Raw genomic sequence first — 16,513 nt, 5'->3', positions numbered from 1 at the left:
GGTAGCCCGCAGTAGGCATGTATGTTTACTTAATTACACTTGCTGTCAATGTGTGTCTTGTGCATGGTCTGAGTTGGAGGGTGATAGAGCCATTATTAGTTTGCCTGGTGTTACTTGGTGATCATTCCATCCATTTCAAATTTTAAAAAGGCTGATGGCAGTGCAAAAATGTCTTAAGGCAATATGGAAAGCTACAAAATTGACTTTCACTTCAGGTACCATTTGATGTTTTTTTCAAGTGACAGTGCTGTAGTTGTCGAGCTCATAGGCTTTGCAGGGAGTATGACATAAGAACAAGGAGAAGGAAGAATAGTTAAAGGTGTCTTGAATCTTGTGTTACCAACTCAGTCAATGTCTTGAAATATTAAAAAAAGAAAAAAACCTTGAACTCAAGTTCTCTAAAATAGGGATTGTATTAGTAATCTTGAAGCACAAACTGTTTCATAGTGTAGAAAATGTAATTTTGTGTCCAAATGAATGAAACATTGATCAAGCCCTACACAATTCCACATTGACTTACGGCAGAATGATGCAACTGCATCTACAACATATTCTAAAGATGGCAACAGAAGTCTTCTGTCAGTTGACAGTGCAGACTGCTTGTTCCCCTTTAACCATGTTGCTGAGGAACTCCTAGGCACCAGAATTAAAATGTTATGCAATATTTGTTTCTCTGTGTATAATGTAAGTTTTTACATGGGGAGATCCAAGACAGTGTCCTTAATTATACATTTAGTTAAAAGTTCTTTAGGTTTATAAGTGACAGGTATCATTACCTGGCAAGCTTAACTCCTGAAAGAGTTTTGTGAATTTTATTTTTTTTAAAAAAATAATTTATTGCCTCTACTTTCTTGATAGATAGAAAACAAGTTCCCTTTTATATGAAAACCATCATGCTAGCATTCAGAGTTGAAATGAGACTTGGCAAAAGAAGGACATTCATTGTTTATTGCCGAAAATCTAAACAGTTGTTATCAACGTTAATGAAGGTGTTTTTATTGTTTTTAGGCCTGAGCACTTTGATTCTTAGCCTTTATCAAAGTGATTACATTAGCTGACATAAGAATGTCAGTTCAGGAATGAAACAGGGTTTTGTAATACTCCTTGCATCTTTTTAGTTTTAAACATTAGCAGATGACATACAGTTCTCATAAGAGGGATGTGACTGAGCTTATTTGATAAGAATGGGGTATTAGGTCCATTGTTGTCAATACCTTGTGTAAGCAGAATGGGTAGAAAAGGTGTTGTGCGTTTAAAAACTAGTGTGAAGGCATAACTTCATATTCTTATTCTTCACTTCTTTCCTATTCATATACCCACTTCTGTATCTCCTTCAGCCCCTACCTCAAATACTGCTTCCGGTTTCACTTTCCTTTACGGCTGCTGCTTTTGGCCCATTGGGCTGCCTTCTCTTGTTTGGCTCTCCTGCCCTGTGGAACTGGGACATAATGGCTTTGGCTCTCTTCAGTTGTGAAACTTTCTGTAAACATAATTTATAGAGGTGCGCTGATATATCGGTTCAAATCATATCAGCACCAATAAAAGCAAGATTTACATTATTGGCAGTTGGCTTTTTTTGGCTAATGTGGCCGATAATGTCACCAATAAATACTATTTGCATGTGCACAGCCTGGCAGCTTGGAGAGCAGCATTGGGCTGGTAAGTTGGGGGGGGGCATGGGGGACAGATCAGGCCCCTGCAGTAAGGGTGCAGTGGGGCTAGGGCAGGTGCTGGCCAGCTGGGGTGGTGTGTGGGATGGAGCCACAGGAAGCTCATCTTGGGGCACTGACAGTAGGTGGGTAATTCCTGCTGCTGAAGCACCTCGGGAGAGGCACAGGGGCACGTGCACCCTGGATCTGTGCACAGGGTAAGGGCATTCTGCTGCTGGGGTTGGGGGCAGCACCAGGCTCTTGTTGGAGAGGGGGGGTGCGCTGCATGCAGAGTGGATGGCAATTGCTGAGAGGGGGGCTATGGGGTAGGCTGTGGCCACCCCAGAATTCACTGTAGCCCCCCCCCCCCCGACCTGCCCCTCCTGTGCCACTGCTGCCTGCCTCATGCGCAGCCCCAGCCCAGCCCCTTCCTTCCCCAAGCCACCCCTGAAGAACCTGGTGCCATCCCCAGTGGCAGCCCACCCTTGCCCTGCACACAGATCTGGGAAGCATGTACCCTTCCGTGCCTCCCCGGGGTACATCAGCAGTGGAGACCACCACTCTCCCCTCCCCTATAGCCCCAGACAAGCCACTCATGGCTCTGTCCCATGCCCTGCCCCAGCTGTGAAGCGCCTGCCCCAACCCCACTCCCTCCCTTACCTCTAAGGCCTCTATCTGCCCCCTGCCCTCCGTGCCCCTTTTTCCCCAACAGACCTACCAGCCTGATGCTGCCTGAGCTGCATATTGGCAATCAGATTGGTATTGGCTGATATGGCTCGTTAACAATCAGCCATTGGTATTGGCCCCCAAAAAAACTTTATCAGTGCACCCTTAATCATTTAACTTTAAAATGTTATGTTACTGCTTTCACGTGTAGTAGTTACTTGATTAATGGTTGTTTTTGTAGGGTCTTGTGTCCACTATGTCAGGAAAATATTAATGGAAATGGGCAAATTGATGATAGTGGACAGAGTGATTTAAGTTGGGGTTCAGGCTGAACAAAGTCACTGTCTTTACTCATACCATACCTACTCTTTCCCCCAAAAGTAGCCTTTCAAAATTGAGATATGCATCTTAAGTGGGGACCCCAATTTTCTGCTCAGAACAGTGGTATTTCTGTTCAGGCAGCTGGGGGAGTTGAGTGGCTTCATGGTTTATTACAGTCTACTTGGCTTCTACTAATCACTCTCTCCTTTTTTGGACCCACTCTCCTTTTTTATGGTCTTACTGTTCTGCTAATCAAGCTACTTTTTCTTCTTTGGTGAAGAATTTGCAGTTTATCTGCTCCCAGTCTCTTCCCATATTTTACAACCCTGCAGACTTTGTTTTTCTATTTTGTTTTTTTAGCTCTTTTCAGAATCCTAGACGTGCTTATGGAGAGTGAGCACATCTTCAGCAGTTAGTTTTTCAGCTTTTGGTTGAGCAGCCAAGAGCTGCTGACAGTTCAGCTATGAAATTGTTAAAATTGTAGCTTTTGCCTGTGCAGAAAAAGGAAGGTGAGTGAGCTGAAGATTAGGCTCTGCCCCTGCTGTATGCAGTCATATTTTTGGAAAGGCAGAGAAATAAAACATTTTTCAGAGTTATGGTATGTCTTGGAGTCATTTGACATGTGAGAAAATACAGTATTTGAGGATAGTTTGCCTTGTTGGCCCTAGTAAGATAATTAAGAAGGTAAGAGTGCATGATTTTTATTAGGAGTATGTGGTGACTTTTCTAGCAACTAAGCAGACTTATTTTCAGCTTAACTGTAGCTTATATAATAAACTCTATGGGGGTGCTTTTTTCTTTGCAGCTGTACATATTGAGAAGATAACACTGAAAGGCATACCAAGGAAAAGGGCTGACAAACATTTGGAATACACCTTTAAAGTAAGTTTGTAACATTTGGAATTTTTAAAATAAAACTCTTATGAGCCTAGCAAACTTAAAAATATTATATGATTATTTAAACAAACTACTAGTTGGGAAATAAATTTTAACTAATAGTTCTTCAAAGTAGCATATATTCCAAGATTTTCTGGACTTCCTTCATTAAAGTCTGGAGCAGGTGGCACTCCCTGTAATGGTGTAATGCTGAGGTGGGATGGTACAATTAACTGGGTCCCAAAATGTTTTATGCACGTGTGACCTGCCAAGGCAGCTGTGGTCCTGGGAAGGGTTCTGCTGGGTGTGCTCCTGGCCCCTTTTACTATAGCTACAGACAGTCAGCGAAAGGTCCACTGATCTGGACTCTGGCTTCCCCAGGCAGCTAGCCTGAGGCTTGCCACTGGAATTACAGACTTCCCTGAGGCTGTGGGCTCCCTGCCCTGGGTCAACAATTGTTAAACTCAAATCAGCAATAAAGAGTTTTTGAAAAAGGTTGTACTTATCTGTGCTTGTGTTTCCGGTCCCCACCATCTGTTGTCCACATGGCGGGTCCTGTGTGTCCCCCTAGCAATCAGGTCTGGGCACAGGCTGCCCTGCAGGATTCCTGTCAGTCAAGGGGAAGCCTCCCTGCCTGTTCCTTGTCAGCCCTGGGCAGCCTCTCCTAGGTGCTTTTCTCTCCCTGCAGGTTCAGGCCCTTCTGCCTGGTTAGGCAGATGAGCCCCCAGTTGCCCAGAGCTGGGAGTGTTGCCCCATCCGGGGCTGTCTAATGCAGCTATGCTGGCCATGCTGGTGTCCTTTTTGTAGGGGGTAGGGAGCCCTCCTGGGCTGGCAGCGGTTTGGGCACTCTCCTCCCCACAGTGACAGGGGCAGGCCCTGTTACAGCGCACCACTCTAGTACAGTTGGCCACTCTTGAATTGAGGCAGCTCAGATAAAGATTTTATTTCCTCAAGAAATGAACTTCAGGTTGTGTATAAGTTGGTACCCAAAGTGAATGGATTTCCTCAAAAGGGTGTTCCTCACTATTTCTATTTTACAAAAGAGGAATTGATGCTGAACTGTTCATGAGTGTTCACACATGGAACGTGGACTTCACTGCACATATATTTAAACTTAACTAATCGTAGGATGCATGAAAAGAGGTAATACTGTCTAACTTTCTTTTTCTTCATTTTCTCATCAGGTAACCTGGTCTGATCTTTCTGTAACATGTGTAACGAAAACACACCAGGAGCTGCAAGAATTCTTATTAAAAGTATGTATAAAAGTTAACTTTAGTACAGTAAAATGTTAGCCGTTATGTTAAAACTTAGAAGGGGATTGTAGATCTTTCATTTTAATTGCAGGAATCAGAGAACAGTCTTTGTTCCATTTGGGTGAGGGTCATCATCTTGATACGTTTTGTAGTGTTGTAGGTGATTTGAGAGAGAAAAGGTAGTTAGCTGAAATTTTTGATGGAAGACTTCTGGATCCATGAGTGCTTTGAAGGGTTCTGCAAGACCTTCCTTGGACCCTTAGTCATTTCTGGTGTGCTGAGAAGCCTAACCAGGCCTACTCGGACATTTCATTCCATCTGGTATCTCATCTTAAGATCAAACCATTAAAAGTCTGGATTCATGCAACATACTTGACAGTATATATTGAAATTAAGGGGCTAACTTTAAAAAGATACTATTTGGAAAACTTGCCTCTCCAGATGGCTTTTACACCCCACTACTCTTTTGGTACTGTGGTGACCTGCTTGCACCAAATCTATTTAGAAATCCTAATTCAGTTCTAAAGGCTGCCCTTGAGCAATTTGATCAGTTTTCCACCTTGTATTAAACTGCTCTTCAGTTTAAGAATTACTTAATTCATTGCCAGTGAATTGCTAAGTCGTGCCCAGGTAGCATTCTGGATTCAGTTCCTTGCAAAGTTGCAGAAGGAACCTGCCAACAGCCACATCTGTGATTTCAGTAGTCCCATTGATCTAAAGGTATACTAGAGATTAAAACTTGCATTACCATTGTTCAGTTAAACTTTGGACAGTGTGTTATGTGATAATTAAAAGGGAAAAGTATCTAACATTTAAATGAAAATAAAGCTGTATCCTCATTGATAGAGAAATACCTCAAATCAGAATCTCGGGTATTTCAAAGAATCTTGAATAATATGGAGGAACAACTTATATATTTCATAGTATTGAAATGGTGATTAATGCAGAGGAGTATGTCTCTCCCAAGCTGTAACATTGTCTTGAATGTATTAATACTGTACATAAGCCATTCACAGCTCTAAAATGTTGCAAGTTTTATTGTTGAAGTAAATGCCATGGTTAGCAACAAAAATAACTTCAGTGAGGTAGCAAATCTAAGGGGCATGCTGCCACTGGGCAGCAGTGCACAGTTAACTGTAAGTGCTGCTGCCTTAGTTTTCCCGCCCTTCCTTCCCACCCCCCACCCCCAACCACACACACACTTTTAGGGCAACCTGTCTTACTTAATTCACTGAAAATTGTATATTCTTAGCCTGCAAGTCCTTCTATTTATTTTGCAGATTTACTGTTTAAAAGTTTTTTCCCCTCCTATTTCAATTGGGAAGACTTATGTACACAAGAAACTGAAATTGGCTGTAAAAATTACCTGTGGTCCTGTGTTGTGCATTTCATCCTCTGTGCCTCAAATACTGGCCCTTTAATGAAACTCAGTGGTGGTAGTTAACTCAACCTTTACTTTTGAAAATACTGTACTTTGCAGTCTTTACGTTTGTATCCTGACTATTGTCTAGAATCGGAACAGTAGTGGATCTGAATAGCGTATTATATAGCAATAGCATGTATAAAGAACTTTTATAGTGATAAGATTTTTCATATGAAAACACATAGTTTTGTATTTTGAACCCTTTTACCAGCTTCCAAAGGAGCTGTCTTCTGAAGCGTTTGATAAGACTATTTTACGGGCACTAAATCAGGGTTTTCAGAAGAGAGAAGAAAGGCGACATGCAGATCTGGAGCCCATAGTAAGGTAAGGATTATAGAAGGCATGTTAAACTATTTTTAGGAGAACTAAAGTCAAATTTAATTAATGGGCACTATATGAATAAGGCCTTCCTCAGTGAAATACATTAAGACGCACATCGTTACAAGAAAGTACAGTTAAGTATGTTTACGTTCCAAAGGTCATAGCTTGTTCTGTCTGGATTTTTCTTTTCTCTCCCTTGCTAATTAATTTTTATTTTAAGTCAGAGGTGTATTCCTCCTCTGTCCAAATTCAGTCATTTTTTGCATTTCACTTTCATCCCATTTCATCTGTTATCTTTCTGTTTTCTCCTGTTTCTTGGGAATGAGTGGACAAGAATAACGAGGCTATGAAATTCCATATTCATAGTGTCATAGAGTGCATTTTGGTCCCAGATAAACCAAGTTGATTTTAATTAGGGCTGGGTGATTTTCTTTGTTGCTTAGCATATTTGCTAAAAAATGTGCTCAATGTCCTTGAATTATGTTGGCCAAAGCGTTCAGAAAACCAGTGGCAGCTCTCAATTTGTAATTGTGATAGACTTCAACAGCCTTAAGACGCAGGCAGTTTAAAATGGAGGTATGGGTGGAAAGTACGTGACCAGTCTGAGGTTTAAAGTAATGGAAGTTGTGATGTGTGGTTTCAGAACAGCTGCAAAGCTGTTTGGTGAAAGTGTTGCTTTAAAGAAATCCAAGCATTTTACAGTATAGAAGTGCAATTAAGATACCCACATATCAGCTGTCTTAGATGCCATGCCACTGTTACAAGGTTATGTTTTAGTTGTAGTTTTGTTTTTACATCCCTGAGGGTGTCCTTTCTCAAGCTTGTCTTAACAGTACGCTTTCATTGCCCCAGACTTCTTAAATTTACACTTTTACTGGAAGACAAACATGGGTAAAAGAGGACTAACTTCTGTTGACAAAATTAAATTGTAACAAAATGCATTGACTTTGATTAACAAGTGGATGCAGTGCTTTGGTAGTAATAGTTTTCTCTTTTCTCTTCTAAACAGTTAATGTAAAGCTTTGGAGATATAGTCCAAGATCCGTCACCATATCATAGGTTAATTCTAGGGTACACTGGTAGAGATTTTAGGGCCCAGTATGATCTGATTTTTGATACAGTTGCATGTAGCTGGTAAGTCTGTGGTGGAAGGGATATGGGGGGCATCCCCCATGGTGAGGAAGGGAGTGTGGCAGGGGCTGGGGCAGGCACCGCCCAGCCAGGTTCAGGTGGGGCATGTAACGGATCTGCGGCTCATCTGGGGAGCACAGGAAGGGGGTGAGGTGTGTGCCCCCACATCTGTGCCAGGCAGAACAAGGCGGGCTGCAGGTGTGGGCTGGGGTTGTACCAGGCTCTTCCCGGAGGGGGCTGAGTCAGGCTGTGCTCGGGACAGGTGGCAGTGCTGGGAGGAGGCATGGGAGGGGGCTACAGCAAGATTTGGGGTGGCTGCAGCCCCCTTCCATCGCCACCTGCCCTGAATGCAGCCTGGCCCAGCCCCTGCCAGGAAATTGGGTGCTGCCCCAGCCCATAGCTGCAGTCTGCCCTGCCCCACCCTGTGCAGATCCGAGGGCACACATGTACCACCACCACCATCTTCCCCTGTGCCTCCCCAGGTGTGTGCAATAGCAGGAGCCATCCCAGCCCCACTGCCTTCCTCACTGCAGGAGACCTTGATCTGCCCCTCCCCCTTCCCCCACAACAGACTTACCAGCTGCCCTCAGCTCTCCATGCTGCTGGGCTGTGCTCCTTGCTGCATGAGTGCATGGGCATTTATTGGCCAAATTATCGGCCACATCAGGCTGATTTTTTTTTTTTTCTGATTCAATCGATTTTCTTTATATTGTTGCCAATCCAATATCAGGCCAGTGTATCAGTGCACCTCTAGTTAATTCAGACAACTAAAAAGTTCCAGATAATGTTGGCTCAGTGAAGACTATTCAGAATATTTTTAATAGTGTTTGAACATCTTAGTGTCCAAAATTGCAGTGTATATGTTGGCTTTGACGGGATTATGCCTTTGCAAACTTTACCCAAACAATGCTGTTCTAGCCTCAAATGAACAAGAAAACAGTTGCTTTTTTTATTTTATATTGTCTGTGCTTACTATGCAAAATTAAATGTTTAGAAGTCAACTTAATTTATTAAAAGTATTTTTGTGGTGCTACTTTAAATCCTTCACAGGAAGATACTGATTTATTTCGTAACAAATTGTAACTTCCCCTTTAGGCAGCTATTTTCAAATACGTCTCAAGCTTTTCTGCGGAGTCAGAAAGTGTACAATTTCTTCCAGTCAGTTTCATCAGAATCTTTGCACACTCATGGTAAGAAATGTTTAAAAATTATTATTTTGTATAATATGAATGTGTTATAAGATTTATTCTGCTACCCCAGTTGTTTTTTATTATTCTGTATTTTGCATTCTTATTCTTGTGGTCATCATTTCCCCTTAAGGCTAGCCAAATTCTGACTGAATGAAGAGAGAGGCTGCAGGATATTATTTTCATTTTTTTGATTGTTCTGAACTTGTGTATGCCTACCAATTGGCAGCTTTGTTCTTTTATATATAAAATTGTCTTGGCTGTTCATAGTATGGTTCCCTTTCCAATGACAGGAGTGGTGGAAGTATACAAAGCTGAATTGAAAGTATTAGTTCGGCTTTCATAAATCATGAAATTGAATATCTTTTATTTGAGGGAAAACTTTCACCCACCATACTAGTATGCTACCAATAGTGAAAACATAGGTTTTTGACCTTGGCCTGCACTTGTAGAGTTTGAGTAATGGCCTGCAAGACCTCATCGGGGAAAGCAGTATGTCCTTTACAGGCATTTTAAAGGAGAGTAGTAATCAGTGTATCACTGTCTTGTTACTTTACTTTGTTCAGGGAGCATCTGTCATAGTCACAGATGTGGAACAATTTAAGAGGAGAATGAAGATAATCAATTCCTTCATAGATATGATATTTTGTTGAATGCTTCAGTGCTTAAAGCAGGATTTGCATTAGTTGTACATCATGTTAACCTGGGGCAAATTTGTCTCTAAAGGATATTGGATCTTGTCTAGAGTCAGTTTGGGATCCAAATAGATAGATAAATATCTGGCATAAAATGCCTTGCCAGGGCAACTGCTCAGGTCATTGGTACAGGAGTAAGTTACCTTGAGGAACTTACAGCACGTTCACCTATCCATGTGCTCACATAAACATTCCTATCATAGTTTTCGGAGCTGAGCACACCCAGTACTGACTGCGTTCGTTGACCACAAGATTTCTTCTAGTATTCTCAGGCTCCCAAGAAGGTGCAAACAGCAGTTTTCAGGGGTGTGTGATTGGGCCAATTCTGGATGGTCTTATAACTGACAGGAAACTGTACTGAACCCAGAGCAGATGCTACTGGAACAAAGTCCTTCTCAGGCAGAGAAGTGTTTTGTTTAAAACACAGAAAATTCGTACGCTTGAATATTGGGAAAGAAGTTCCTCTTATTCCCCCTTTCTACCCAAACCTTTCTCCTTCCACCCCAGCCCTCTTTTGCAGAAACAAAAAAAATGGGTGGTTTGGCAGTTTTAGTAGTTCTTGAAGGTGAGGGCTTGTAGTGGAACATCAGTAACACCTGTAGCTGTGTTTACCTGTACTTAAAATGATCTACCATTTCCATTGTGAAAAGACTATAAAGCCTTTCAGTCTGGCAAGTTTTCAAGGATAGCTTCACCAAAGTCAACTTGAGAATTTCCCCAGAGTTTTATCATGATTTTAAAATGACATGTCTGTGCACACCTTCCCTAACTATACGCCACATCTGGAGAGATTTGACAACTTGATATGCACCTTGTTCCATTTTTTTTAATTATCTAACTACACAAATATTTGGTATGTGCAGTAGTTTATATATAAACTTATAGTATGGTTCTTGTTTTTTGATATCTGTAGAAAGCTGTACCTGCATTTGTAGAAATGTATTTGTAGAAGCTGTACCTGCTGTTTTAGGCTAATTTGATCAGATGTAACTTGAAATCTGTTTCGAAAAGGGAGTATTTTGCACACACAAGTGTGCATCAGCTTCTCTGTTTGAAATGTTATGTATCGCTACTTGAGCATCTAGATAAGTGGAGCAAAACTCTCGTAATTTTAACCTGTTTCATTTGGCATTAAAACAGCTGTTTTGCTTTCCTTACACTGCTATAAGAGCAGATTGATGCACACCATTGGCACTTTTATTTCAGAATTTCTATTTTGTCTGTCTATGCCGTGTGATAGTGCATTGAGGGGGCAAGCATGTAACCACAAGATAATAGCATTTGCTTGTTCTTCCCTTACAGTAGTTTCAGCTTTGCAGAACTGCCTTTTTTTCCCCCTTAAGTTGGCTACTGCAATTTTTTAGAAAGTTATTACATAAGTCTCACTTTGCAGGTAATTTACAGCCTTCTTTGAAAACCACTAAGATGTCAGAACACTTCAAGGAGGACAGTTCAGAGGCTTCCAGTCAGGAGGAAGGTATTTGTGCAAAGGGGGTTCTTCTATGAGAAATTTTACTAGGCTTCATTTTGGAAATGGTGATGTAGTCAACTAACTCTCCAAATCTCTTTGCTCATTTGGAGCATAAAAACTTCCATATAAATAGGCTTGGCAGAATTCAATTTTTATTTTTAATAATTTCAACAGATAGTATTGATTACTTTTTAAGCATTTATTGTGGTGGTTGTTTCTTTTATAGATTTAAAATTTCAGGATTGCATGAAATTAGGAGTGTGGGAGGCACATACTTTATTAATGACAAACACCACTACTGTAGGACTGCTGCCAGCTGATCCGCAGAGCTACCCTCAGTCCCAGCTCTGCTTGCCTGTAGCTCCACTGTCCGCTTTGTCATTTCTTCTCCCTTTGTTCCCAGTCCCCTGGGGCTTCTGTGAGTTGCAGTCTAAAACTACATTCAGCATGATTCTGTAGGGACTGCTCCCTTCTGTCATGTCACACTCCATCAGCCATCACTTTTCTTATATCCCTTTTTGATTATTAACAATGGAAGTATTTTTTGTTAGTCTTAGTGTGCAGTGAAATCAATGTTTGTCAATATTTATCAATAAGAATAGAATCCTGCCAAGCATATGTATAAACAGTGTTTTAGTAAATGTGTTACTGGATGCTTTTATTAATTTCATAGGGCTCTTGCATGTTTTTCTAGAGTGCCTGAAAATGAAGGGTTACAGCAAGGTTGAGAAACTAAGAATAATTGGTTTTATTATGGACACTATGGTTCTTGTGACTCCTTTGTGTCTCTTCTTGTTTTCTATGAACAAGTTACAAGCTGAGCTCAGTGCTGCAAGATGTGTTGCGCTCTGTTTGGTTATCACTTCTACGTACAAAACTTCGCTATCTTATTTGAAAATTTTCATAGTGTAATACTCTTTCCTTGATCCTGAAGTTGCACTCTACACTTCAGACTACTAGAGTCAAAAGATACTTAGGACTATGATCAGCATCAGTAGGAACAATAACACTTTTTTTTTTACTTTTTTTGACAGGGTATAAATGGGGATCTATTCAGTTTGCAGTTTCATGATTTTTGCAGAAACCGTCAAAAGAGCAGTTTCAGCGATTTGCCACAAAAACTTGTGTTCCCCACAGTTCTGCACAGAATTGCTGGGGGGAGGAAGAGGGAATCTTACTAAAAATAAAATGCTGGCTCCCCAGTGGGAGCTAACAGCTGCTGTGGTCTGGCCTTGCAGCCTGCCAGGAGGGGTGGAGGGGAAGCTGCTGGCATGAAGGGAAGCAACCATGATATCAGCTGCCCCATACTCCCTCTGCTGTTGTTTGGCTGACAGGACAGTCTTTTATGCAGCCGTGCCCTTCTGTGTCAGTCGGAGGTGAGGGGTGGTTCTACATGAAGGGCAGCCCTCTATGCCAATCAGTGGTGCGAAGCCACATGGAAGACGGCCCTCTGGGCCAATTAGCAGTAAGGGGCTGGGTTGCCAGGGAGGAGGTGCTCGCTGCAAAAAGACTATGAAGATGGTGCTAGGCAGCTTGTGATTTTTACTTTGCCCCTGCATGCTTTAGGTAGATCCCTAGATATAAATGTGTAATAATTGTGCAACTGAAGACCACTGCCTCAAGAAACTCATCATTTAAGTATAATAAAACCTGTGTAGTTTTTTCCACACCAGATGCTTCTAATTTTTGTTTATGTTGAATTAATTAGAGGTTTGAAGTGCATTATCAGTGCAAGAGGCTTCTTATTCAGCAGTTAAGAACTTGCGGTAGACTTACTTGGACTCCTTGAGAAGTCTAGCACTTTGAAACTTGTACAGTGTTTCTCTTTTTTAATTGATTTATTATTTTTCCCTGCTTTACTCCAATGGATCAAATAGAATAATAGGAAACTAGGTTTGGAATGAATCTCAGGGGATCAGCTAGTCCAGGGGTTCTCAACTTCTTTTTGTACCAGGATCTATTTGTAACCATTGGCCAGTCCTGACCCGCTGCCCCCAGGCCCTAGCCCCGCAGTATATGGGGCAGAGTGGTGTGTGTGGGGCATGAAGGGCCCTGGGCAGCCCCTTGCAGTCTGGAACTCTGCCAGGAATAGCTATGGTTTCCCATGTTTATCTCCTTCAAAGGAGAATCGGTTTTTGAAGTTTGTTTGAAACCTTTCCGTACATTTTGGCAATCCACTTTTGGGTCATGACCCCCAGGTTAAGAAATGCAGATGTAGAAAAGGATCTTGGAATCATCATTGATGCCAAAATGAACATGGGCCGGCAGTGTGGGGACATGGTCAGGAAGGCCAACCTCACCTTGTCATGCATCCACAGATGCATCTCAAGCAGGTCCAAGGAGGTGATCCTCCCCCTCTGTATGGCACTGGTCAGGCTGCAGCTGGAGTACTGCATCCAGTTCTGGGCACCGCACTTCAGAAGGGATGTGGACAACCTGGAGAGGGTCCAGAGGAGGGCCACTTGCATGATCAGGGGGCAGGCCGTACGTGGAGAGGCTACGGGACCTGAACCTGTTCAGCCTCCACAAGAGAAGGCTGAAGGGGGATCTAGTGGCTGTTTGCAAACTAGTCAGAGGGGACCATTAGGCATTGGGAGAGTCCCTGTTCCCCCGAGCACTACCAGGAGTGACTAGAAGTAATGATCACAAGCTGGCAGAGGTGTAGATTCAGACTAGACATCAGGAGGCGCTACTTCACTGTCAGGGTGGCTAGGATCTGGAACCAACTTCCAAGAGAAGTGGTGCTGGCGTCTTCCCTGGGGGTCTTTAAGAGGAGGCTAGATGAACACCTTGCTGGTGTTGTTTGACCCCAGTACTCTTTCCTGCCATGGCAGGGGGTCGGACTTGATGATCTGCTCAGGTCCCTTCTGACCCTACCAACTGTGAAACTATGATCTAGTCCAACCCCCTGGTCAAAGGAGGACCATCCCCAACTATATCATCCCAGCCAAGGCTTTGTCTACCTGGGCCTTAAAAAAAAAAAAAAAAAAAAAAAAACAGAACAAAACTCCATGGATGGAGATTCTGCAACCTCTTGGGTAGCCTGTTCCAGTGCTTCACTACCCTCCTGATTAGACAATTTTGCCTAATATCTAACCTAAACTTCTTTTGCTGCAACTTAAGACCATTGCTGCTGCTTCTGTCACCTGCCACCACTGAGAACAATCTAGTTCCATTCTCTTTGGAGTCCCCCTTCTGCTCCATATTCTCCAATCTGTCCTGTACTATTTTAGTTCCCCTATGTCCTCTTCCCGCTCCCCAATTTTTTATCTAAAGTAAATAATTCCAGCTCCTTCAGCTTCTCTTCAGGAGTCATGTGCCTCAGCCCCATTACCATCTTCATTGCCCTCCACTGGACTTTCTTCAATTTGTCTGCATCCTTTCTGTAAGGGGGGGCCGAAAATGGAGCACGATACTCCAGATGTGGACTCACCAGTGCAAAATAGAGGGGAAGAATCCCTTCTCTCTATCTGCTGGCAACACTCCTACTAATGCATCCCAGTATGCCATTAGCCTTCTTGACAACAAGGACGCACTATGGGGTCGTATTCAGCCTATTGTCCACTATAATCCCCAGGTCCATTTCTCCAGAGCTGCTGCTTAGCCAGTTGGTCCCCAGTTTGTACCAGTGCATGGGATTGATTTGTCTAAGTGCAGGACTTTGCATTTCTGCTTATTGAACCTTATGAGATTTATTATGGTCCAGACCTCCAATTTGTTGAGTTCAGTCTCTGAATCCTAGTCCTGCTGTCCAGTGTATCTACTACTCTCCCCGGTCTGGTGTCATCAGAAACTTGCTGAGAGTGCACTCCATTCCACCTTCCAGATCATTGATGAAAATATTGAATAAAAACTGCCCCAGGGAAGACCCTGGGACACACTACTTGATGCTGGCTGCCAACTAAACATTGAGCCATTGGTTCGCTATGCTTTGAGCATGACATGCCAGCCAATTTTCCCAAATACCACTGCTTGAGAAATGTATAGGTTGCTGTCTGTATTGTGTTTTTCCAAAACAATAAAACTGAGTGTTCCAATCCTATCACTTCATTGATGTCAGTTAATTGTGCAGCTATGCAGAGCCCAAATGGTCTGGTCACCTAGATGATCATAAGCGTCTACAGCACTGGCAAGGATCCATTTCAAGATTCGGGCCTGTGGCCTTCATTGTGCTATTTGTCATGCTTCAGTCATAACAAATAACTTAATGAACTGGTTTAAAATCTTTACTGGAGCAGACTGTAAACTATAATAAGTGCAACTGTTGCTATCAGAACTGTTTATTTGTGTGGTTTGTTTTTTTTTCTTTCCAGATGTCATGCAGCATGCAGCGGTTCATAAGAAACTTAATGGGAAAAGTCCTGTTGCCAAGTAGGTATTGAATCTTTGAAATGAATGCACAATGATTGTTTTTAAAACCTAAATTACTTTTAACTGAGTAGGCATGTGGTGTTTTGAATTAAAGTTTTTTAATTTTCATAAATATTAAAAATATATGTGTAAGAGGAAGTGAGATTTGGTTGAAGTCTTTTCTGGCAAATACTTAATGTTGCAGAACATTCACTTGCTTAACATGTAGGCTGAATAACCTCTACCTTTCTTTCCCAAAGATCCATGTTTTTGGGCAAGCGTTGGCAACCTTTTAGAGTGGTGGGCTGAGTCCTTGTGGCGTGGCTGCCACCACCAGCCACACACTTCTTCAGTTGCAGGGCAGAGGGGTGAGGATAGGGAGAGAGGAAGAGAGCTTCCTCTGATATAAAGCATCTCCCAGGGGAGAAGTGCTGCTTACCAAAGCGCCCTCTGCTGTAGGGAGAGCAGTAAGGTTTGCAGAGGGAGTTGGTGGCTTAGCACAAGGGAGAGGACGCAAACTGGGCTGAGCTGTGCTGCTCTTCCCCTGTGCTGTGGGTTGGACCCCATCACTTCCAGGGACAGATCCAGCCTCCAGGCTATAGGTTACTGTTCTTGGGTATTTAAGTCTTGAGTGAGCTTCTCAGAAGCTGGCTAATTGCAGAGATCTCTGGGATTATCTCAAAAACTAGCAGCTCCCTGGAGATTCACAGAATGTTATAAGTGGTTGGGCAGGGGAGAGGTGTCTTTTTGGCAGCCCCAGTTTTCAGACCAGGACTTGAGGCTGCTCCCTGCTAGGTCCTGGACCTGGGGTTTCCATCTGCCTTGCAACATACAGCTTTGTGTTCCTGCCTGGTATGAGTCCACTGGCTGTCCCTGGCTGTGTGCTCCAAGAGTTGCATGATTGGGCATACAGTTCCTCAAATCCTAATCCCCAAAAATTGTACATCTGGCATGATGATCCAAATCATGCAGTCGTACTAATGTCTGCCAGCAGCCTCACACTCCACATCAGGCTTTATGCCTATTGGTATAATGGATCAGGATTGAAGCCTTGCTTTATGTAACCCTGGCCCCCATTTCTGTAACTGGAAAAGTGTTCCTTTCTTTATCCCACTTGCTGGGATAGTAAAGTGTGATAGCATTCACCACATGGCACAGTCCATCTCT

At 42.7% G+C, this 16,513-nt stretch overlaps 1 protein-coding gene across 3 annotated transcripts in view; it reads left to right on the top strand.

Moving 5' to 3' along the window:
• The window catches only part of ZCCHC2 (zinc finger CCHC-type containing 2), a 46,714-nt gene that overhangs the window by 13,910 nt on the left and 16,291 nt on the right, over nt 1-16,513 (top strand). For 2 of the 3 annotated variants that reach the window (XM_090039308.1, XM_090039306.1), the window contains exons 3-8: nt 3,442-3,518; nt 4,697-4,768; nt 6,403-6,515; nt 8,739-8,833; nt 10,919-11,002; nt 15,310-15,367. In XM_090039308.1, the coding sequence (XP_089895434.1) occupies nt 3,442-3,518; nt 4,697-4,768; nt 6,403-6,515; nt 8,739-8,833; nt 10,919-11,002; nt 15,310-15,367 (499 nt within the window). The remainder of the gene's footprint in view (nt 1-3,441; nt 3,519-4,696; nt 4,769-6,402; nt 6,516-8,738; nt 8,834-10,918; nt 11,003-15,309; nt 15,368-16,513) is intronic. The other variant, XM_090039307.1, reaches the window with a different exon arrangement.

The sequence above is a fragment of the Crocodylus siamensis genome, chromosome 3 (genome assembly GCF_052110815.1).
Source record: "Crocodylus siamensis isolate JL-2025a chromosome 3, ASM5211081v1, whole genome shotgun sequence".
NCBI lineage: Eukaryota > Metazoa > Chordata > Crocodylia > Crocodylidae > Crocodylus > Crocodylus siamensis.
This window is presented reverse-complemented; position numbering and strand designations above follow the sequence as displayed.